Source organism: Melozone crissalis, unplaced genomic scaffold (assembly GCF_028551555.1).
Source record: "Melozone crissalis strain CALT ecotype California unplaced genomic scaffold, PUWL_Pcris_2 ptg000041l_1, whole genome shotgun sequence".
Lineage (NCBI taxonomy): Eukaryota > Metazoa > Chordata > Aves > Passeriformes > Passerellidae > Melozone > Melozone crissalis.
Window position 1 is genome coordinate 2583796 of NW_026535819.1, and position 24556 is coordinate 2608351.

Genomic DNA, 24556 nt, shown 5'->3' on the forward strand with positions numbered 1-24556 from the left:
CATATATTTATATATTTTAGAGAGAGATGTGTTGACCCAATTGCCAAAGTAAATTTGTCCTGAAAAGCCTCTCAGCCTGCATGTCCTCTGCTGCTCTCTGGCTTTGGGGAGTGAAGGAAGCAGCATTTCACTGCTGGTGAAACCATCCCCAGAGTGCTGGCACTGTGATGGATCAACCTCATTAAAGGTGCTAGTGCTGTTCAAGAAAGCAAAATACTCTTGGAAAACTCAGGAAGCTCCCTTTGTTTGCTGAGCTCATTCCTCTGTGACCAAATAGAAATGTCCAAACCCCATCCTGTGGCAGGTGCTGCTTTGCTGGTGCTCTGCAGAGCCCATTTCATGGGTCAGGAACAGCCCAAAGTGCTGGGTTTGTGTTTCTGGGGAGGAAGGAGCATCCTCAGGCATCAGCATCGTGACTCCACTTGTGTTTGGCAGGCTGGTGCTCCTGGCCTCTGCATTTATTTCTGTTGTTCTCACATGGCTGCTGGTGGTTGGGTTTATGCCCTGCTGATGAGCTGTGCGAAGAAATTGTGTTCCAAGCTCATTTCATTCTCACTCTTATTGAAAGTGAGTTCTCCTGCACAGTTCTCCTTCAGAGAATTTGATCAGTTCATACACTTGGTAGATACATGATAATTTTTTTTTTTCCCATTTGGGAATCAGAACATGTTTTAATGAATTAATTTTCAAATTGATATCTCCTTAATCATCACTTCCTCAGACCCTGCAAAGTATTTGCATCTTATAATTTAAGTGCTTTGAAACTGGCTATCAAGTGAAACTGTTAACCAGGCTGAGATGAAATTCACATTTGCACCTTAATCTTGTCTGAGCATTTTCAAGTGCTGGAAGTTAATTACATCCATGGTAGTCCTTTGATACTTGACTAATTTTGGAGCACAATGACTTAAATTTCTGCTCATTGCCTGTTAGAAATTTCACTCCTCAGCTGACACTGAAAAATTCCCTTTTTGCTCTCTGTTCTTCCTGTGGGTCCAGCTGGGTTTGCGGGCAGCATTTGGGTCATGGATTCAGGATAATTGCTGCCAGTGTATCATTCACTGAGAGCCCAAACCCTCCCAGGTGTGGGGCAGGTTTCTGCAGGTCAGGGATCTCTTCAGATCCTGGGGTGGAGGGCTTTTCTTTGGTTTTTTGGTGTGTGCTGAGCTGGGCGGATGGATGGATGGATGGATGGATGGATGGATGGATGGATGGATGGATGGGAGGTGCTGCACCTCATTCCCCTTGGGAGGGAAGGTCTGGGAGCCAGGGCTCCTCTCCCTTCCCTACAGCTGACTCACAACAAGGCATCATTTTCCCCCAGAGCCTCAGCTGCCGTTTTGAAAAATGGGGTAATTGCTGCCCTCGCACCTCTGCAAAACGTTTTGGAGCCCTTAGGTTGAAGTTTCTGCACCTACCGACTCAGAGACATAAAAAAACCAAGCAAATAGCTCTGAAAACAGCAAATAGCTCTGAAAACAGCAAATAGCTCCCATCTGTCCCCTGCTCCCCCATGCCCAGGGATCAAAGCCACAGAGGTTGTGTAAGCAGGGGAATGCTGGATGACTTTTGCTTTCCAGCAGGCAGTGGGGAGTTTGGATTTGGATTTCTGACAATGATGCAGCTTTTTGGAGCCATTCCCCATTGAAATGGGGTCTCATTCAGCACTGCTAATGAGAGGGTAAAGGCAGCTAAATACAGCTGTCTTCCTCAGTGGCATTTGGGATTTATTAGCAAATATGCAGTGGAATTGAATCCCTTGTAAGTACTCTGCAGCTAATGGTAGATAGCAATTAGCTGAAATGACTACTGTGGAGCACTGATGCTGCATCAGTGAGGGGACAGGAAATCTGCAGCCAGCACAGACCCGGCAGCTTCCAGAGCTCCCTGGAGTTTTTCCCCTCTGGATTTTCTGTTCTGTGCCTTTAGCAAAAGCCTGCAGTGAAAATCGCTGGGTCTGGGTAATCCCCAGAGCTCCAGCCTGAGCAAACACTTCCCCAGCAGCAGGGAGAGTGTGGGTATTGTTATTTCCAGCTCAGGGGTCACTGAAAGGACTCTCTGCAGTGTTCCCAGCAGTGGAAGTGTGTGCAGTGGGAGCCAGATGTGCAGGCTCTGCCCCAGATGTTTGGAACCAGCTCAGAAGTTGAGGAGGACTGGGTGCAGTGTTCCTGGTTCCATCTCTGACCTTTTCCTCTCCCAGCTCAACAGGAGGTTTTGTTTCCTTCCCCTCGCTGCTGGGGTGAGGGGCAGGTCAGGCTGTCCCTGGGGCTCTGCCCTTTAAAGGCTGCAGGGGAAGCAGCTCCTGTGTGCTGTTTCCAGCTTCCAGAAGTGCTTGGAACCAGGCTCATTTCATGCGAGTCTTGGTTTGTTTGTCACTCTCCCTGCCAGAAACAGGGAGTTTGAGACAGAAACCTGCTTGTCAGGAGGGGATCAGTGCTGGGGATGTGGTGTGGGTGGGGAGTGAGGGGCTGTGCTGGCCAGAGCTGCATTTGGGAGAGAGATAATTGAGGATTTCCATTGTTCTCCTGCCAGGTTGCTGCTGTTGGTGATGGAGAGGAGGGGACTGAATGATGGATGGGTGCAGTGCTGTGGCAAGGAGATGGTATTTGAGGGGAGGAAGCTGAAATCACCTGGATTTAGGAGCAAGGAATGGAATTTTATTAAAGATTGGAGCTCACTGGGAGCAGGTGAGAGAGAGAGGCAGGTGTGGATGTGCTGGACCCTGCCTGGGGCACGGTAAACAGGGAAAACTGCCCCAAACCCTTGGGAGAGTGCCCCAGGCAGAGAAGAGCAGTGCCTGAGGCTAAATGGGTATAAATTCATGGGAATAACTCAGCCTGTGCCTCAGGAGGGTCTGGAACAGCTTTCCTCAGGTAGGGAAGCAAAGGAAAATATTCAGAGCACTCCCCATGAGTGGAGGGGACACATCCCAAGGGTCTGAGGCCACCTGGCCCTGGTGGTTCAGAGCCATCAGCTCCCTCTCAGCCACAGGAGCCCTGCAGGGCTGCCAGAGGAAATTGCTGAAGGGGAATAATTCCCAGCTTGATTGACTGGCAGCACACCCTTAAAGAAAGTCATTATTTCAATGCATATTTAGTTTGTTAAGGCAGTGAATATGCATTTACACTGAGCACCTGGTAAATGTGATCCTTTTCTGCTTCAGAAGAAATGTTTAATTGCCCGTCAGCAGCGCTCTGGAATTAGATTTATTTTTGTACAAAACCTAATCAGATTGCAAGTAAGATGCTAAAATCTGTTGCTTCACTAACTCAAATCAATAGAAATACTAAGGGGGATTTTTTTTTTTACTACTCTTGATGGTTTTAATGGGTTTTTTTCTGCCTTACCTTCTGTCTAAAAGCCTGGAGTTCTGAACTACACGAGGTCTGATTGGGAATGAGCTCTGCAATCGCCCCCACTAACATGAATCAAATATCTATAAATACCTTTCCTTTTCCTTTCTCTCCTTTTTTGAAAGGCAGTTTCACCTTGCAGGCAGGCAGGGTTTCTCCTGCCCTGTGATATTTGCAATGTTTAAGGCAGCAGATGGGTGACCCCAGGCTGTGTCTGGTGCCATGATCATTTTCTGTGTGCCCTGATGGAGTTGTTGTCAGCAGTGACAGGTTGCTGTGAGCAGGGCAGCCCTGAGCAGGCTGTTGGGAGGTCTGGCTGTGTGGTGTTCCCACTCTGGGGACCTCTCTCATCACCCGATTATAATATCCTAATTATGGTGTTTGCCAGCAGTCATGGTGATCACTGAGAATGGCACTGGTGGCACCTTGTGCTGTTCCCTTTATTCCTCACAGTGTCCTTGGCTTCCCCAGCACTCCTGGCACTGCCCCTGCCTTCTCCAAATTGCTGAGAACATTTGATATGTGAGAATCTTTCTATTTTACCTTTTCCAGAGGCACATTTTTGCAGTGGAGCCCTTTGAACCAGCTTGCGGCAGGCAAAAGGCAATCTGTGCTCCAGCTCCTCGTTAGCTGCTGCCTGACAGTGATGGGTGACCCTGGGCATTCCTGTTCAAGGCTGCTCCTCCCGTTTTCCTCAGCTTTTTCTGCCTTCACATCAGTTATCCTATCCTCTAAAGAAAAGACTTAAGGAGGAGGGAGGGAGGCCCTGCCCAGGTTGGATTGGGCAGAGGTTTCCTCCTGTCACTGCACAGGGGAAGGAGGGAATGAGTGTGAGCAGTGCCATCCCTTCCTGGGCTGATGGGACAGCATTGTGCCACCCTCTCATCTCCCTGGCAGAATTCTGAGTGCAGTAATGGCCAAACATCTCATTTATGTGTGGCTCAGCCCCACTGCTTCCTCCTGCCAGTGCCTTTGGAGCTGTGGGTGTTCAGAAAATGCACAGAGAGCAGCAGAGGTAGGGCCGGGCTTGCACCTTGCTGTCACTGACTGTTTGCCCTTCACTGCCTGGTTCAGGGTTGTCCTTTCAGCTCTGTTTTATGGCTGGTTGAGCTGTGTGGGCTTTGGAAGCTTTTTAAAGTGGAGTTTTAGTGTGCTCGAGTTTGTTCCTTGACCTGTGGTTGATTCCTATGCCCTTGGCATTGTTTTCCTGTGTGCTTTTGAGGCTGAAGTGATTGAGCTACAGCAAAGATGCTTCCCAAAAGCAGCTCAGGAGGGCAGGTGGGTTTTACAAGTGGGTTGTGTTCCTGTTAGCAATTGCAATCCCTGTTTGTTGTCCAAGGCAGCGAAGGTTTGGCAGAGCAGGATGAGGGGAAAAGCCTCCTGTGCCTTCCCCTTGTTTGCTCAGGTCCCAGGCTGAGCAGTGATGTTAATTAGATAAGTCAGATACTCTGCAGAGCAGCCTGTTCAAGGACAAACAGATTTTAATTAAGGGCTGTGTGCACTGGAAGGTCGTGTCACTGCCTTGTGCCTGGACAGTTACTATGGGAACACCAGGACAGCACCCACAGGGTGTGACAGTGTCCCACAGTGGGCACAAAATTCACTCTGGTCCCACCCCTGCAATGTATCCCTGGGTTTTGTTGCTGTGGGAATGGGAACCTTCAGTTCAAGCTCTTAAAATCACCCCAGAAATTCCACACAAGCTGTACAGCAATGCCATGGATTTTGGAGATTGGTCTCCACCCCAGTTGTTTGGACTGTTTACAGCTGGTGAACTCAATTTCTCACAGACAGCCTGGGTATTGGAAAGAGTTTTGTTTGGGTTGAAATTCAAGCTCAGTTTGGGTTGAAATTCAAGTTCAAATTAGTTTGATTCTGTCTTTGCCACCTTCTAGCAGGAATCCAACATTAACTCCAGTGGTAGTGGCTCATTCCTGCATTTCAGGTCCTCTCCAGCCTCATCCCCACTAAGCTGCCTGCAGTTAATCTTGCTGGTTTGAGCACAAGCTGTTTCTTGTCTGCCTTCAGTCCCAAAGCTCCTTTTGTTTGGGGTGTATCAGCAGGGACTTGTCAATACCTGGAGATGATGCAGGATCTGCAAACCATGGATATACCTTGGGACTGATGAAATTTTGGTAGGATCCCCAGGCAGAAACTCATTCTTACTAATTTTCATGTGGTCTAGCGAGAGGATCAGCAGAGAGAAGTTAAATGTTTTTAATCCTAATATTTTTATTCTTGCTATTGAACAGAAGCTGAGGCAAGGACAAATGCTGCACTGGCAGCACAAGCAGCTTTCTTGTGTAAATAAAATAGCCACTGAAATGTAGGAATTGCTTTGGAACGAGATGTTTGTGTGGGAGTTTGAGGGGGGAGCTCACAGGAGCTGCTTCACAACCCCTTCTCCCTTTGTGGACAGATGAGCAGCGAGCCAGAAGAGGCCACAGGTGTGTTTGAAAGGAGAGTTTCAAACCAAGTCTTGTGCTATTTTTCTTTTGTTTGGCCAGTCCTTGTGGTTGTCCTGGTTGTGTGGAGGATGCCAGTGTTGTGTGTTTGGAGGCACAGGGAGATGAGCAGGGAGGTGGGTTTGCATTTCAGGCTGCTCCTGGAGGGGCTGCCTTTGTTTGCTGCCCTGGAGCAGCAGGAGCTGTGTCCTGGAGCTGCTGTGTGCAGGGTGGGCTGTCCTTGCTCTGCAGAGCCCCTCATTGCTGGGCTGGGGCTCCTGGGTGGCTCTGGGGAGCATCTCCCAGGGCTCAGCAGGAAAATGCTCCAGGAGGAGTCAGCTGGGCAAGGTGTGCTCTTGGGCTGGGCACCACAAACTCCTCCAAGTGCTCAGAACAGACTGGAAACCACCTGTGGGCATTCATTGTCTTCTGACATTTATTATCTTCTAAAACCACCTGTGGGCATTATTATCTTCTGACAGAGCCTTGCTGTTCTGCCTCTGGACAAGGGAGCTCTGTGTTTTTCTCAGCAGATGTCCCCCTTTGACCTAGATAGTTTTGACTTTTCAGGATAAATTGAGCAGAAGGAGAGCAAAGAGAAGCATCAGGATGGAGGAGCAGGAGCATGCTGTGTCCATCCCCCTTGGGAAGGGGCTGGCTTTGCAGCAGGCAGGACATTTCCAGTGGAAGTTTGGGATAGGCATGGTCTAACAGGGACAGCTGTGGCTTAGGGAGGCTTGGGGCACTCAGAGGGGATGTTTTCTCTCTCTGGAGCAGTGTCACTGCTCACAGAGCTCTCTCTGACAGCATGGAGTGTGCCAGAGGTGTCAGAAAAGGCAGGGGAGGACAATGTGCCTTTTCTGCCCTGCAGGGAAATGTGCTGAGTGCCTGTGGAAAACCTGACAGCAGCAGAGTTAATGGAAAGCAGACACTGAGCTGGGAGCTGCTCAGCCAAGAAAATCTGCACAGTCCAGGCTTTTCTCTGGTATCCAGGAAAAACCTGTTACCATTTGGCTTCCCTCTCTGTTACCCCAGGGGGAAAGGGTCCAGGTATAAATTCCTGGGTATATAATCCTGCAGCACCTGGAGGAGAGCAGGTGTTGGTGCTGAGATGGTTCCATGTTCTGGAGCCAGGAGCCCTGAGCTTCTTGTCCAGATTCCTGCTTTGGCTGCTTGCAGATGTGGTCTGTAAATCAGAGAATCTTTGAATGGTTTGGGTTGAAAAGGACTTTAAAGACCCTCTCATCCCAAACCCTGCTTTGGGCAGAGACACTTCCACTGGAAGGAGGAGTCTGGATGCTCCAGGGGATAAATTAAAGGTGTGCAGTGAAGCAAACTCTAAGCACTGCAGAGCACTGCAGCCAGGCTCCTCTAGAAACAATTCCCTTGTTGTTGGCAGGATGGAGGCATCCTGCCTGGAGCTGGCCCTGGAAGGAGAGCGCTTGTGCAAGGCTGGGGACTTCAAAGCTGGGGCAGCCTTCTTTGAAGCAGCAGTGCAGGTGGGGACAGAGGACCTGAAGACTCTCAGTGCCATCTACAGCCAGCTGGGCAATGCCTATTTCTACCTGAAGGAGTATTCCAAGGCCCTGCTGTACCACAAGCACGACCTCACCCTGGCCAGGTGAGTGTGTCAGCTCTGCTTCATCCTCATCAGGCACAGCCCTGAGTGAGGGCAGCTTCTGTGGGGTGTAAACCCAGAAATACACATCCCAAACTGACTGGGATTGTCCTGTGGAGAACCTGGGACTCACCAAGGGTGGGACAGCTGCCTTCAGAGCAGGGAGGTGGAGAAAGGGATGTGGGTGTGGGGAGGGTGCCTGCAGCAAGAGCAGGGTCCACTTCTGTCCCCAGCACTCCCTCAGTGACCCGCAGTCATTAGAGCAGCTCTGAAACAGCAGATTGGGAACAAGGATCTGCCTTCAGAATTGTGGGAGCCTGTGGGAAGCTCTCCAGCCAGGTGTCTGTGCTAAGCTGCAGTTAAATCTGCCTCCAGCAGATATTATTTATTTGGCGAATTAAAGTCTCTGAGCTCTTTAACATCTTCATCTTGTAGAACCATTGGGGACCGAATTGGAGAGGCCAAGGCGAGTGGCAACCTTGGGAACACCCTGAAAATCCTGGGGCAGTTTGATGAAGCTGTGGTTTGCTGCCAGAGACACCTGGACATTTCTCGGGAGCAGGGGGACAAGGTAATGCTTCCAGCAGGAAATATCTCCTGCCTTTAAAAATAACCTGTCTGCAGGTCAGTAAATGTGATCTGGTCAAGGTGGGCTTGGGAGGAGCTGCAGGGGGAAACTCTCCCTGCTGGCTGCCATCACACATCTGCTGCTGTGAGGGTGAAGATGGGGAAGGACAATGTGGGGTCGTGGTTCTGAAAACTGGGGAAGGAAAATGTGGGATTGTGGGTCTGAAAGATGGGGAAGGACAGTGTGGGATCATGGTTCTGAGAGATGGGGAAGGACGATGTGGGGTCATGGTTCTGAGAGATGGGAAAGGACAATGTGGGATTGTGGATCTCAAAAACGGGAAAGGGCAACGTGGGCTTGTGGTTCTGAGAGATGGGGAAGGACAATGTGGGCTCGTGGTTCTGAAAATTGGGAAAGGAAAACGTGGAATTGTGGTTCTGAAAGATGGGGAAGGACAATGTGGGATTGTGGGTCCCAAGGGTGGGGAAGGACAGTATGGGCTTGTGGATCTGAAAACTGGGGAAGGACAATGTAGACTCATGGTTCTGGCCATCTCTGCCCAGCAGAGGAGAGGTCCATGCTGGGATGTGAAGTGTGATACCTTGCTGTTTGCTGTTCTTCCTCCCTGTAGGTAGGTGAGGCCAGAGCCCTGTATAATATAGGGAATGTTTACCATGCAAAGGGAAAGCATTTATCCTGGAACACAGCCCAGGACCCGGGCTATCTGCCTCAGGAAGTCAAGGACACACTACAAAAAGCTTCAGAATATTATGAGTGAGTATCCAAGCTTGGCCAGCCCCTTCTCCTGCAGGGAACAGAGCCACTGGCTGAGAATTTGCAGGTTGTAATAGATGAGGAATATTTCCCTGAGATGCCAAGCTGTGTTGGCAAATTAATCTCAAGGAAGGTGAGGAGAGGTCTTTTATAAAATCTGAGCTGAAATTCGTGCTGGCATTGGCTTTGTGGAACTCTGTGTGTGTTGAATTGTGACCATGCAATGAAGGGCGGCAGTGCTGCCGGCCAGGGCTGGGTGGGAAGCTGAGCTCCCAGCTCCTGAGGCCCCTGCTGCTCTCTGCTGGCCTCTGTGAGGATGGAGCCCTGCGTGTCTCCATCCCCCTCACCCCAGGGAGGAGGCACTTTGGAGTCCTGGCTCTGCTCGAGGATCTGCACTTTGTCTCACCTGTCACAACCTTCCTTTTCCTAAATAATTTCAAAGATCAGTCATGTGCCACACAGGGAGGTCAGCACCAGAATCTGGGGCTTGTGTTCTTCTCCTTGTGCTTCAGAGTTCTGCTTTTGTGATGCAGTTTTTAAATAGGCTTTTTAAGTGCAGAGAGTGATAAGATCTTTTATCCTTTCCCTGATATCTGAGGATGTGATAGGGTGGTGAGCTGTTCATAGGCACTTTCTCCAAGGAGTGGTGCATGTAGCATAGCCAGGGGGTGAGTTTGTGCCAGTGGTGAGTGCTCCACCATTCTTTGTGCTGTGTAAAGGGTAAAAACAAGATAGAGAAATGCCAGGAGAATGGCACTGTGGATCTGGCCTCCGTCCCTGCAGCAGGACAGGGAAATCTTCCTGTGGCCCTGGTGCTGCAGTGAGGCCATTTCTGGTTTGATGTGAGCACAGGTGTGATCCTGCACAGAGGGGACAGAGCAGCAGCACCTGCACCCCTGGCTTGGCCTGAGCTGCCAGGGCTGTCCAGCACAGATCACCAGCCTGTCACCTGTGCTTGGGGGGGAAATTGCCTTCTCCAGGGCTGCCTCTCCTTCCTCTCTGTGCAGGGCTGTGCCTCATGGATGCTCTGCCTGCTTTCTTTCAGGAGGAACCTGTCCCTGGTGAAGGAGCTGGGGGACAGAGCTGCCCAGGGCCGTGCTTATGGCAACCTTGGCAACACCCAGTACCTGCTGGGCAACTTCACTGAGGCCATTGCCTTCCACAAGGAGGTAGGAGACACCTCTGCCTCTGCTCCTCCCTGGCAGCAGCTTTGCTTCTCACCCCAGCCCAGCAAGCACAGGGAGATGCTTCCCCCAGCTGTTCTCCTCCTCCTGTGGGACCCCATGGTCTGCCCTGTTGTACCACCTCACTCTGAGCAAACTCTGCCCTGTTGTACCAACTCACTCTGAGCAAACCTTACTCCAGTCCCATCAGCCCATCTGAGCAGCTTGAGGGAAGGGTGCTGTTGGCTTGGAAACCAAAGGAGGGATCCAAGGGCAAATTGCAGCTGGGTCTAGCAAGGAGGTTTTTTTTTCTGCTCTTAATTTGTCTCAGTCTAGATTTTAATAAATGCAAACCATGAATTTAATTAAGCTGCTGAAAGAGCTGTTGATCAAGAATAAATGCTGCTTGTAGAACATAATAACTTTCTGCAAAGCTTTACAGGGAGGTGAGGTGACAAAGTCCCTGCCCCAATTCAAATGCAATTTAGCTTCTGTTGCAGAGTGTGTATCACTTCCCGTGTAGGGAAGATGGAGATTGACTTCTCCTCTGGTTTTTAAATGCTGGGGGCACAGCACTGGGGTATTGTATTTGCTGGGTTCCTCGTGGCAGGAAGGAATGATGAATTTCACTCCATGTCCTTAGAAGGCTAATTTATTATTTTGTGATACTATATTGCATTAAAAATACTATACAAAACTGTACTAAAAAAAACAGAAAAGATATTTACAGAAGGTTAAAAAGATGCTACTGAAAGCTTCTGACTCTTTCCAGGGCCTCAACACAGCTTGGCTGTAATTGGCAAGTGAGTGAAAACATTCACACCAAAAACCAATGGAACATCACCTGTTAGATAAACAATCTCAAAACACTTTCTACATGAGCAAAACAGAAGATAAGCAAATGAAATAAGAATTTTTTTCCTTTTTCTCTGAAGTTTCTCACCTTCACAGAAGCAAAATCCTGGGCAAAAAGATTTTTCTGAATATATAACTGTGACACTGGGGTGCAGCATCACTCCCACTTTTCCAAGAGCCATTCCTGCTGCAACCACCCTTCCAGGCAGGTTCAGCACTGGCTGGGTGGGAGCTCTGCAGCCCTGGGAGCTGCTCCCCAGGGCAGATTGTCACTGTCACGTTTTCTGAAAAATCCCTTTGCCAGGGTTTCTTCTCCTGGGAAGTTGAGAAGCCTCAGAGAAAAATGTAAATAATAATAATAATCTGATTGGCTTCTCCTGTGTTTTACTGCTTTGGAATGTGGTTGGAGATTGTTTACCAACAGGTGCACGTTTGGTTTCATGTGGGTTGTTTTAATTTATGACCAATCACCATCAGCTGTGTCGGACTCTGAGGAGTCAGATTCTCAATTCCTCCTGGGGACCTCACAAATACCCCCCAGGATCAGCTGCTGTGCCAGAGGGGTCAGTGCTGACAGGGCTGGGTGTGCTGTGTCTCTGCAGCGCCTGGCCATCGCCAAGGAGTTTGGGGACAAGGCTGCAGAGCGCCGCGCCTACAGCAACCTGGGCAACGCCCACATCTTCCTGGGCAGGTTTGACATCTCTGCTGACTACTACAGGTGAGTGCCAGGGGCTGCTCCTGCAAATCCTGAGCTGCCACAGCCACCCCTCAGCTCCAGGGGCTGCTCCCCTAAATCCTGAGCTGCCCCTCAGCTCCAGGGGCTGCTCCTGCAAATCCTGAGCTGCCACAGCCATCCCTCAGCTCCAGGGGCTGCTCCCCTAAATCCTGAGCTGCCCCTCAGCTCCAGGGGCTGCTCCTGCAAATCCTGAGCTGCCACAGCCATCCCTCAGCTCCAGAGGCTGCTCCTGGGCATCCTGAGCTGCCCCTGAGCTCCAGGGCCTGCTCCCCTAAATCCTGAGCTGCCACAGCCACCCCTCAGCTCCAGGGAGTGCTCCTGCAAATCCTGAGCTGCCTCTCAGCTCCAGGGACTGTTCCCCTAAATCCTGAGCTGCCACAGCCATCCCTCAGCTCCAGAGACTGTTCCTGGGGTTCCTGAGCTGTCACAGTCACCCCTCAACCCCAGGGGCTGCTCCTGGGCATCCTGAGCTGCCCCTGAGCTCCAGGGGCTGTTCCTGCAAATCCTGAGCTTTCACAGCCACCCCTCGGCCCCAAGGGCTGCTCCCCTAAATCCTGAGCTGCCCCTGAGCTCCAGGGGCTGCTCCTGCAAATCCTGAGCTATCACAGCCACCCCTCACCTCCAGCAGCTGTGACAAGGGACCTGAGGTAGCAGGGCTGTCACTCTAGAACACGAAATAAAATGGCATGCACACTGTGACTTTCAAGGCAAAAGAAGGGGAGTTTAATTTCTGACTCTAACATTTAGAGATTTTCAAAAGTGACAGTGGGTTGGAGGGTGAAAGTGCCACCTCTCCCATGGCACTGGAGAAACCAACAGTCTATCAAGTTTTTCCTCTAGAAAGGAATGTAAAGCAAGTAATTATTTACATAAAATGTGTGAGAAAGTTCATTACAAGAATGTAAACATCAGAAGGCTTGGAAGCATTTAGAAGAACAGGGTGGCACAGGGCTGCTGTGGTGGTGATGCAGGGTGTTGCTCCAAGGGGTGACCTCCCTGTGGCCTGGCACTGACCAGGGTTCTTGGTTCCCACTGTTGCCTGCAGGAAAACGCTCCAGCTCTCCAGACAGCTCAGGGACCAAGCAGTGGAAGCCCAGGCTTGCTACAGCCTGGGGAACACGTGCACGCTGCTTCAGGACTATGAGAAAGCCATCGAGTACCACCTGAGGCACCTGGTGATAGCACAGGAGCTGGGGGACAGGTAAGGGAGAGCCTCAGGTGAGGGTGGAGAGCCCTGACCCTTCTGATTTCTGTTCTCTCGTGCTGGGGTTAAGCACCTGTGATGTGTGTGCTTGGAGGGCATTAGAAATCTCTGGGCAGCCAGTTGTTAGTCCGATCATCTGTCAAAAACTTGACCCGATTCACCTTTCTCGTGTCACTCAAACCTGAGATTGTGCCCCCAGTGTAGTGTCTGTGTGGGCTGAGTGAGATTTCTAATGAGAGGTGCATCGTGCTCAGTGCCTTGCCAGTGCTGCTGCTGTGTTGTCCCAGGAGGGCCTCTAGAGAGCTCCCAAAAGTTATATTTCCCTTAAAAGCTGTGTGTTTAGGGCACACAAGTGTGCCACTTTGCCTCATTGCTCTGGGTTGATGCTGAAAACCTCCATGTACAGATGATGTTGCATAGAGAGCATGCAGATGATGTATCTTGGTCTTGCTCCTCGTTATTTAGGAGGCTTGGCCTTAAAATTTAATTTTTTTTTTGAGCGGTTGGTTCATTTTTCCTGGATATTCTGCTCCTGAGCCCTCGTGCAGCTGCAGTGCCTTTGCAGCGTGGTGCTGAATTCCCTGGGAGCCCGGGTGTCCTCCACTAGATGGAGCAGGGACATCAGGATGGGAGAGCTGTGCCAGCAGCCGGGCAGGCTCCGCTCGGGGCAGGCACGATCCCACCAGGGGTGAATCATGCTGTGGGGGTGCAGGCCTGTGGGCTCCTGCGTTTCTGGGAACACACCCTGTGAGCAGAAGGTATTGAGCAGGGTGACAAGAAAAACGGTGAAATGCTGATCAACCCGCCCAAACCTCTGAAAAGGGAGTTGCAGTCATGCTGAACCTCCCCCTGCGCCCCCAGGTGCTTTTTTTATCTTTTCTCCCCCCACATCTGCTCGTTTGCAGAGCTCAGGAGGCTCTGCCTGCTGCTGCAAACAGCTGCAAACAGCCAGGCTGGGGGTCTGGGCTGCCCAGGGCAGCTCCTCATTCCCCTGGCTCCTGGAATCCAGCAATGCCCTGAGGAAAGCTGTGCCTGTGCTCTGCTGCTGCAGTTTGATGCTGTGTGCTCACCCTGGTGAGGCAGTGCTGGGGCTCAGCTGCCTGCAGTGTTCTCTCCCTGCTGGCTCAGCTCTGGGCTGCTGCTGAACCAGAGCTGGGTGTTGCATTCTGTCCTGGTTTAGGGCAAATTTGGGAGAGAATCTCCAAAGGGGTCCCCTCCAGAAAGCAAACCCACATGGCCCCATCCCACAACTGGTTTGGGAAGGATTCCTTGGAGAGAAGTGGAAAGAACCTGTTTATTGAACAGGCACAGCACCCCCAGCACACAGAATGAACCACACTGGATGACACCACTCTGACAAAGATGACAAATTCAGAATGTCTCTCTCGGGGGTGGTCGCTCTGTTCTCAGTCCCTCCGGCACTGGGGCAGCTGCTGCAGCCACAAGGTGCAAACTCTCAGTGTTCCCAGGTCCCAGTCCAGAGCAGGTTTGAGTAGGTCCAAAAAAGGGAAAGGAGAAACAGTCCAGGGAAAATTCAGACTGTTTAGCTAAACTAACTAATGAGCAGAAGCAATAGCAAGCAGAAGCAAAGCAGAAGCGAGAGCAAAGCAAAAAGCAAAAGCAGCACCATGTACTGTCCAGCTGTGGGGGAGTGGCTGATAGCAAAACCAAAACAAAACTTTCACCCTTCAGAGCCAGTCTTGAACGCACAGAACATGATATCCAGCACAAACAGAACACACAGATGGGGATACAAGCACCATAAACTCACCCTAGGACACATTCTCTCTGTGCAGCTCTGAGAGGAGCCCTGCTTGTGTGAGGTGGGAGCTGGGCAGGAGCTTTGGCTTCTCCTCTCAGGCTGGGGCTCAGCAGTGAAGCCAAAGCTGGCCCTTGCTGCAGTGCTGGCAGTGTGTCCCTGTGGGTGCTGTCCTGCCTTCCCTGTTGTCCATCCCCAGTGTAAGAGGAGTTGAAGATGCCCAGCTCACTTCATTTTCAGTGCAGGAGCTCTGTGGAGGTGGAAGCAGAGCAGGGAGCCTGGCTGTCATGGCTCTCCAAGAGGCCCTGCTGGCTTTGCCCAGCATTTCTGTGCTTTGACAGTTTGCTGTCCTGCAGGGTGGGAGAAGGAAGAGCCTGCTGGAGCCTGGGAAATGCCTACGTGTCCCTGGGGAGCCACGAGCAGGCTTTGCACTTTGCAAGGAAACACCTGGAGATCTCCCAAGAGGTAAGAGAGGCTGGTGCAAACCAGAGGGAACCTGTGACAAATGGTGAGAGCAAGGCTGTTCTATGCCAATAAGTTAAATTGATGCTCTCCCTGCTCTGGAAAGCCCTTCTCTCTGTGCTGGTTCAGTTCTTAGGAACTGCAGAGCTTGGCTGGAAAACACTTTTTGATGGGAGCTCCCAGCCTTGCCCTTGATTGCAGCAAGTGTGTGAGCTGTGCTTTGCCCTTAACCAAAGTTCTGGGTGAGAAAGGACCTGGGGACTCCTGCCCTGGCTGGCCAAGGTGTTGTGCAGTGTCCAGGGTGTAAAATCCCACTTTGCTGAGCCCAGGGAGGTTCCAGCTGAGCTGGAGCTGCACTGTGGGTGCTGTCCCTGGATTCACACAGCCTGCAGCCAGCCCTGTGCCACTGCCACCCCTCTGTGTGTGCAGCTGCTCTGGTTTCACCTTGCCCAGCTCTCTGCAGCTTTCCTGGTGCCTCAGAAGTGCAGAAAGCCAGAATGCCACTGTTTGCTCTTTTCAGTGTGTTGAGGAAATCGGCTGTGGCCTCTTTAGTCTTCCCCAGATGAAGAAATTGCCTTCTTGAAGCACTAATTGAAATCACCATCTGTAAGTGTGCTGGGTGTTCTCCTGCCTGTCTCTTAGGTTGGCTAAATCTCTGAGTAGGGCTGACACAGCAGCCTAATTACAGATTTAATTATACTTATCAGGCACACAGAAATGCTGTTCTTTGGCCCTGCACATTTTAGGACTTTCCCAGCTCTGTTCAGGCTGGGGCTGAGTCCTCAGATAGCTGGGGGGGCCTGGGAGGATCAGCCCTGCTGGTCCTGGGCCTTTGGGGGTGGAGGGGAGACCCAGAAGGGTGGGAGTCCCAGTGTTGTCACTGCAGGGTGCTGGCTGTGGCTCCAGCTGTGCCAGCTGTGGGTTCCTCGTGGCAGGTGGCTGATGAAATCCCCCCATCACGAATTATGAGAGACTGTCCCTTCACAAGCACCAGGATTTTGGCCAGGAGAAACCTTGTGGAATTCAGCCTTTTCAGGCTGATGTTCATAACTCACTTCCCATCACCTTCTTCCCAACAAAAACCTAATGGTGGCATTTGAATCCAAGTGAAACCAGCTCAGGGTAACCACATGGAAACTGCTGCAGGTTGATCAGAGGTTACTCACAAAATCCCAATGGAATAAAGGATATTTACCTAAAAACCCTGGCAGCTGCCACTGCTCTGGAGCACTTTTGTCATCTCAGAGTGCAGCTCCTGGGGGCTGGGGGCAGGAACCAGGGCTCTGCTGTGTGTGTGTGGCAGCTCCTGCCCGGGGTCACTGTCCTGCCTGTCTGTTCCTGGTTGTTAATGGGGCTTTGGAGATGATCTGAACTGAGTGGAAGTCAGGGAAGCACTAAATAAATGAGCATCAAGGACTGTAAGACCTAACATGGACATAGTCATTTCTCTGGAGATGATGTCAACAGCAAATCTCCTGTAATTGGCAGGGGGATTTATGCCTGGTGATAAGCCCTTTGATCTGCCTCCCTTTACTGGAGCTTGGGGCTTTGTCATAAATAACATGGGGATTTATGGGTTTGTTCCATGCTGCAGACCATGGCAGGGGACACAAAGGAGCTGTTGCCAGGCATTTCACAGGAGCTGGCCTCTCCAGGGGAACAGCCAAGGTCTTCCTCTGAAGATCAGAGGCTGTTTCTGGGTGACCTCTGTGGTGTGCAGCACAGCCATTCCCTGCTTGGCTTAAACTTTGAGAGGATCCAGTGATGTTTCCCACAACTCCTCCTTTTAACATCTCTGTCCAAACGTGTAACATCAGCTTCCTTGGCCTCAGGCCAGCAAGAGGTGGCAATTGGGGAGAATGTGGACTTGTGAAGGAATTTTTGGAGCATTGTGTGGGTGGATCACTAGGAACAACTCGGAAGTTGTATGGCTGTGAGCCAGGAGAGAAGGGCTCGCAGGGCCCTGGGTGCCCACGTGGCTGGTGGTGTCTGTGCTCAGTAACTATGGAAATCCTTGAGGAACGGGGCTGGGAGCTCCAGGGCTCTGTGCCAAGCTCTGTGTGCCTGCAGGACAGCCCAGATGAGCCCATTTAGGCTCAGTCCTGTGGCACTGGGCGAGCTGAACCCTCTCAGTCCTTGCTCTGAGCTGTTTGAGCTGCAGCACGGCGAGCACAGACCCTCTCCCAAATTACCCCTGGGGAACAGAGCTGTGTGCTCTCTCTGTGTTTGATTTTGGGGTGTCCCTGGCAAACCCTGGGCTGGGGGCTGTGTGTTTGGAGCAGCCCTTGCCTTTAACCAGTCCCTGTTGGTTTTCCTGCTGCAGATTGGGGACAGGAGCGGGGAGATGACGGCACAGCTGAACATGGCCCAGCTCAGGACAGCCCTGGGCCTGGCCCCTGGTGAGGAACACCTGGCTGCAGCTCATCCCTACCCTGGCTACGAGGCACAAGGTGAGTTCCTGGCGGTTTGGTGGCTTTGGGAAGTCAGGAATTTGGTGGCGTGGGGAGGGACCATTCTGCCCCATTTGTAAGTGGGCAGGAAATGGAAATGCTGGAGCAGAATAAGCTGTGGAGTGCCTTCACCACAAAGGATGTTTGCTCTGTGCTTTACACATGCTACAAAAGCAGGAAATGGTCCCCAAAAAAGGGCACAAAAGGAGTTAATGGAATTAATCTGCATTGGGAATGAAATTCCACGTGCCATGCAGCAAACTAGCTTTTGTGTCTTTTAAAGCTCTGCTTCTTTTCTCTGATTTGACTGATACCTGAGGCTTTCAGGAGTGACTGGCAGGGATTTTTGGCTGCTCTTGTTCTGATTAGCACCCAGTAACAAGCCCAGGGCAGGGGCTGGAGGCAGGCTGGGACCATCAGCACACACTGGGTGACAGGAATACCAGCAGTGCTGAACGTGGAAAGATGATGTGACCACACTTGGTCACAGCAGCCAGAGTGGCTTTACTGGCTCTGGGTCACTGCCTGTGCTGCCAGGGAGCAGGGTGGCACAGACAGGTCCCCACAGTGCTGCCAGGACTGTCCTGGAGCTGCCCACTGCCCACGGGTGGGTGCCTGGCAGTGCCAGCTGGCAGCTCGTGCTGGGGCAGAGTTATTAATGCACTCCCTGCACCCCAGGAGGTGTCACTGATTAAATGTGACCTTGTGGCACGGGCACTGTGCCCTGTGGGCAGCACTGACATGGAGGGGATGATGATGCTGGGCTGAGGCACTGTGCCCTGGAGGGCAGGAGAGGCTGGCTCTGTGTGTCTGTATTGATCTCACATTGATAACCTGCTGCCTCACTGCCTGAGCTGCTCCTGGCCAGGGGAGCTGTGGGGAGGGAGCCAGCACATCCTGCTGTGCCCCACTGGAGCTGAGCTCAAATGCTGTGGGGGCCCAGCAGCTCCCCCAGCTCTCTGTGCCCCTCATCTCCTCTTGTAACTCCTGCAGAGCTCGTGCCTGGCATCTCCTCAGGGGATTCCTTCTGTGTGACCGTGCTCACAGGGGTTCTTGGATTGGGGAAGAGATGAGGATCTGACTCCATGTTTCAGAAGGCTGATTTATTATTTTATTATATATATTACATTAAAACTATACTAAAAGAATAGAAGAAAAGGTTTCATCAGAAGGCTAGCTAAGAATAGAATAGGAAAGAATGATAACAAAGGTTTGTGGCTCAGACAGAGAGTCCGAGCCAGCTGTGATTGGCCATTAATTAGAAACAACCACATGAGACCAATCACAGATGCACCTGTTGCATTTCACAGCAGCAGATAATCATTGTTTACATTTTGTTCCTGAGGCCTCGCAGCTTCTCAAGAGGAAAAATCCTAAGGAAAGGATTTTTCATAGAAGTTGTCTGCAACACTTCTGGCCGGTTACTCTCTTGTGAAAGGAGGAGAGGAAATAAATCTCAGTGTTGGTGCTTGAGTGGATGTGGTCCATGTGTTGCTCAGTGCCCTCTGCAGATCCAGATGTGCTGTGCTAACATCTGGAAGCAGCAGTGATGTTTCTGTGCAGGTCTGTGGGGTCCCTGGAGAATTGGAAGGGTCTGAGCAGCTGCAGGCAGAGCTCTGGAGGCTGCAGTGACCCCGTTAATCCGCGGTGCTCCCGCTCACATTCCCAAGGCTGGGGCTGTTTGTGGAGAGAAGGACAGAGTGTTCTTGGGAGGAGGAACACAGCAAACAAGTGGGATTAGCAGTGCAGGGACAGAAGGATCTGGAGAGCTGATTCCCCCTCTCCAGCTCCTGGGAATCTGCCGGGGAGGTAAAATCAGCTCTGTGGTGTTGGGCTACAAGGGAGGGAGTGTGAGGCCACACCTGGCTGAGCTCTCAGTGCTCTGCAGGTGGGGAAGGGTCCCTGCCACAGGAGGCAAAGCCTGCAGAGAGGAGCCTGGCTCCTTGATTTCTCCTTAGCTTTTATCCTTTTCACCTCTCTTATCCCAAACTTCACTGGAGGATGAGAGGCCACCAATGTGTCTCTGAGCCCTTGAGGGGAGGGAGATGTATTTTATGGCTGCCAGAAATTTTGGTACCCTCCTGTGCACCTATTAAATTATTAGAAGAGCATAATTATTTATATTATTAATAGCAGCAGTTACCAGCCAGAGGAACATCTGTTTCTGTAATAGGAAGCAGGTGAGGGAGTTGAGGTTGGAGCTGGCTCCTGAACCAGCAGTGCCTTTTGATGTTGACAAATCTCATGGTGAGGAGAGCTTTCCACTTTTTTATTCCCTTCAGATTCTTTTTCCTGCCTAAGGTTACAAAATGGCTGCACATTCCTAAGGATGCTAAACCCCTCTGATGAGGCAAATGTGATTAAACACATCAGTTCCATCAGGCAGGTACAGTAAAGCTTCCAAGCAGAGGCTGGGCCAGGTTTTCACTGTGGTGTCCTTCACAGGCTCCTCCTTGGTCACTGCCCTTCCCTGGGCTCTGGGGGTGGAAGGAGTGCCTGATGTTTCTCTCTGCTGTTCTGGCTCCCCTTGCTGAGCTCTTGATGATTTTAATTAATATTCTGAGAGTATTTGGATGTCAGAAGACAAAGCTGGAGGCTGGGGAAGTGGGGCAGGGCTGCAGGAGTCTTGTGAAAGCAGCGACCTTGTTGGGAAAGGCAAACACACAGAGCTTAAAGCAACAAACTGAGGGAGGCTGGAGAGGAGCTGGAGCACCAAGTAAATAAACAGGGGCTGGGTTTGCTTCTCCAAACAACCAAAAATGTGGCCCTGAATAAATCTCCTTCTCTTTCACACACTGCAGGCTGAGAGTTGAGCACTGGTAGGCTTTGCTTTTGGAGAGAGTGAAGGACTTTCTGTAGTTCCAGGGGGTTATTTTTAGGGGTGAAGGAAACCAGGGTGAGAATCGGCACTGGGGGATGTCCTGGGGTGCAGACAGACAGACAGACAGCACTGGTGCCCTTGTGCAGATGAGGTGAAGCTGCAGATCTGCTCTGTAAGAGCAGAGTTCCCAGCATGGACTGAGAGCTCTGAGCTGACCCTGCCTGGGTGGGGAATCAGGGCTGGGGATGCTGCTCTGATCCTCTGGGGGCTCCTGCCAGCTGGGAGGGGGCACAGGGACAGGATCCCCATGGCCTGGAGGGGGCACAGGGACAGGATCCCCATGGGCTGGAGGGGGCACAGGGACAGGATCCCCATGGCCTGGAGGGGGCACAGGGACAGGATCCCCATGGGCTGGAGGGGGCACAGGGACAGGATCCCCCATGGGCTGGGGGCACACAGGAGCCCCCTCAGTGCCTCTGCACAGTGAGAAATGGCTCTGGGCTGCTTTGCTCAGCCTCAGCCCTCCCTGCTGGCAGCAGCAGAGGCAGGAGACACCAAACAGCCTCTGCTGGCAGCTGGCAGCGGGTGGGGAGGCTGCAGGTGTGCAGGAGGCGTTGGCAGGGGGGGATGCTGGCTCTGGCAGGGTTGCTGTGCTGTTTGCAGGGCACAGACACCTCTGCCCTGCTGGGCTGCTCTGAGGGCAGGGCAGGACCCAGCCCTGAGCCTGGCTGGCAGCAAACCCGGGGCAGGGCTGGGGTACAAGGTGGTCTCACAGCTCTGAGGGATTGCTGGGATGTTGGGCACGTCTTTGGTTTTGGTTTCCCCCCACACATGCAATGGGCATCAGCTTTTCTGTTTGTAGGGGTAAAGGCAGCCAGGGTGAGAACCAGCACTGGGGTGCAGACAGACAGACAGCACTGGTGCCCTTTTGCAGATGAGGTGAAGCTGCAGATCTGCTCTGTGAGGAGCTGCCTGTGCCCAGCATGGACTGGGAGCTCTGAGCTGCCCTTTCCTGGTCAGGGCTGGAATAAAGCTTATTTACAGGTAAATCTTGTCAGTTTGGCTCAGAGAATGAGCCTGACTCCTCTCTCTGCTGAGAAGTGGCAGGGATGAGGCTGCCCTGCATGTCTGGTGCTCCAGGGCTCTATGCTGGGGTTGCTCGTCCCTGAGTGTTCTGCAGTGGGCACAGCACCCCAGTCCCTCCTGAGCACTGCTCAGCCCTGTGGGGTTTGATTGTGGGGCTCTGCATCCTCAGTGCAGTTTGAGCTCATCTCTTCACAGGAATCTTTGAACCCTTGGATCAATCAGACTGGAATAGAAAAAAAAATCTGCTTTTATGTTTCCCAGCCTGTTTGTTTTTGTTTGTTTGCTCGCTTTAAATACCTTTGAAGTACCTAGAAAGTGTTTAGGGCTGATAAAGCAGGCAGCATTGACCATCCCTGTGCTGATGCAAGCAGGGAGGAGGTGATGCTGCCCAGCCTCAGGGATGTTCCTCCCCTGTCGTTTGCTCAATGCTCCTGCAGAAAGCTGTCAGCTGGGAGCTGTGGCAGTGTGAGAGCAGCATCTTGCTGACAGCGGGCCAGCCCTGCTCCCTCAGGCTGTGATTTCACTGTCTGGGAAGCATTTCCCTTCCCTGGGGCAGGGTTGGGGTCACATCCCCAGCACAGAACCTGCCCAGTCTCCTGCAGCCACGCTGAGCAAGGGCAGCAATTCAAAGTGCTCAATGTTAAATCTCCTCTGCTGGATTTGATGTTTCCCAGGAGCTGCCGGGCTGCAGCTCAGCCTTTTCTTCATGGTGAAAAGCAAAGCCTGAGGCTGTGCTGGGTAATTGTACCTGCTGAGGCAGGGGTGATGGATGGATAAGGTGCTGCAGGAGCAGAGTGGCTTTTGGCCAAGGGAGGGGAGGATTGCTGGGCTGGTGGCTTTGCTGTGCTCCAGCAGGGGCTCTCAGGGAGAAAATGCCTGCCGTCCATCCTTCCATCCGTCCATCCTTCCATCCTTCCATCCATCCTTCCCCTTCTACAGTATCTGGAAACAGGAATGTTTCTGAACACTTCTGAGGGGCCCAAAAGACCTCTCTATGTGGCCCTTCAGGAGAGCTGCTTCCACAGGGCTTCTGCAGTGAAGATTCAGGTTTCTCAAGGTTGCCTCCTCTTTATAATGAGGTTTTTTTTCTAAATCCTCTGCTGTTACAGCTGTGAAGTCATTCCAGCAGCACTGGTGGGGGGAATGAACCTCTGAGTCATTTGGATTTTAAACTCAGTAATTTAACACTCACTTCAGACTGCCCCAGTATTGGCTTTAGGAAGTTTTGAAATGCTCTTTCTGAGTATTTAAGGTTCCTCTCTCATCCTGCTGTGTGCATGAGCCTCCCTCCCAGCACTAGTGTCAAATACAGCAGCAGTTCTTGGCTCACAGCAGAGGAAATGCTCCAGGACTGGAGAAGATGATGTTGTGCTACTGAAATGTGTTTTATCTTGATGCCAGGGGAGATGGCAAGTGCTGGAAAAGAGGGTGAGGAGCAGGCCAGTTCTTGAAGCCTGTGGCAGAGAAGGCACAACGTGGCTTGTGGCAAAGCCATGCATCCAATCCAGATTAAATCTCTTGTTGTGGGGAGGGAGAACTTGTTGGAAATCCTTGGTTCTGGGAGGGCTGAAGTTCCCTTTGGCTGCAGTTCCCGGCTCCAGCTGCACTCCCAGCCCTGCTGAGCTGTCTGGTTCCTTCCCAGACAGTTTTCCCTGGAAGCTGCTGGGTAGGAAATGCCCTGGCTGGGGTGCTGCTCTGGCCATGAGCACAGCACTGCCCTGAGGAACAGGATTCCTCTGCTTGCTGGGCCTTCTGCACAGCACAGAACAGAGAAGAAGGAATTTCTCTTTCTTGCCCAGCTAGAAATTCTTTTTCTCTCTTAAAACTTTCTGTATGTGTGGCCACAGAAATGGATGGTATGCATGGATGTGCCTCAGCATTGCTCTGAGCAGGGCAAGGCCAGAGCTCAGCAGAGCCCCTGTCATCCCTGGGGTGACCTCAGGACCATTCCCTGGCAGGGACAAACCCTGGGACAGCCAACCTTGGCTTAGCAGAAGGCCTGGCAGAGCCCAGAGCCCAGTCCAGCGTGGGCAGTGTGTTGTGGGAGCTGATCACAGGAGGAGGGATCACGTCCATCCCCTCTCTTTTAGAGGATTTTCCTGTGGGTGTTTGATGGCTGCTGAGCTGACACGTGGCTGCTCCTTCCCTGCCCTCCCTGAGTCAGTCTGGAGGACAGAATCGTGTCCTTGGGCTTGTCTGGCTGCTGGAGATGTTGCCCCCGTTAATTATTGTGTGTCAGTGTAGCTAAACCCTGCTTTTGATCTCTGCTTGCTCAACACCAGCTGATAATGGCTGGTGGGAGGTCATGAGGCTCTGCTGCATCCTGGAGGGGAAATCCTGCCCTCAGAAGGAGCCAGGTGCTGCTGCCAAGCCCATCTCACCTCTGCTGGGTGAGCCCTGGGGCTCTGAGCCTGCTCCAGCTGCTCCACCCAGCTCAGCTGCTCTCCCAGAACATCCCTCTGTCCCCACAAGGGTTCCTGTCTGCAGCAGGGATGGCCAGGGGGGGTTTGGTTACACAAGGCTGTGCCTGACACTGCCCAGCCTTCCACAGCCTCCAGGCTTGACTTTCTGAATATTTCAGGGTTGTGTGTTCAGTGTTTTCTGCAAATACTCCTCCTAAATATTTCGTTCTTTGACCCAAATTGCTAACGTTTTATTTGCAAATCACCCTTGGTTAGAGAAAAGCTGATGCCTGTTGCACATTTGGGGGAAAACTGGAATCAAAGATGTGCCCAACACCGCAGCAGTTACTCAAGAGTTGTAAGGCTGCAAATAAGATCCTCTTGTATTTCAAGGCTGCAGCTTTCCTACCCTCAGTTTGCTCCTTCTGGGGGAAATAAATAACAAATAAGAAAGCAGCTCCCTTGTGCCATTTCCACCTGCAAGGAGCATTCTTTTTCCAGGTTTTAGCTCTTCTATCTGAATGTGAGGGCTCTTGGCCAGTGATCCAGAGCATCTCCTCATTGCCTGTCCCCATCCAAGGAGCTCTGTGCCAGCTGCTCACCCTGAGTGCAGCCAGGAGATGCCCCAGGGCTCTGGGTGCTGTGTGGATGTGCAGCACTGCTGTTATTGCTGTTATTTCTGTTCTTTTCAGCCCATTGCTCAGCTGTCAGACTGGATTGTGGAGATGCAGAACTGGGGTGACACAAACACAGAGCATCTTCTGCCAGCTCAGCCAGACAAGCATCTCGATGCAAAGGGAATTTCTCTGTACTGCCACAATACTGTGTGCAGCTTTTGTAAAAGAACAGTTTTGCCACAGA

General features: G+C 51.8%; 1 protein-coding gene across 2 annotated transcripts in view; it reads left to right on the forward strand.

Annotated features, from left to right (window-relative positions):
• GPSM1 (G protein signaling modulator 1) overlaps positions 1-24556 on the forward strand; it is a 68122-nt gene that overhangs the window by 13011 nt on the left and 30555 nt on the right. For both annotated transcript variants that reach the window (XM_054284442.1, XM_054284443.1), the window contains exons 2-9: positions 7197-7418; positions 7851-7986; positions 8615-8757; positions 9803-9926; positions 11378-11493; positions 12557-12712; positions 14831-14939; positions 17260-17386. In XM_054284442.1, coding sequence (XP_054140417.1) covers positions 7197-7418; positions 7851-7986; positions 8615-8757; positions 9803-9926; positions 11378-11493; positions 12557-12712; positions 14831-14939; positions 17260-17386 — 1133 coding nt within the window. The remainder of the gene's footprint in view (positions 1-7196; positions 7419-7850; positions 7987-8614; positions 8758-9802; positions 9927-11377; positions 11494-12556; positions 12713-14830; positions 14940-17259; positions 17387-24556) is intronic.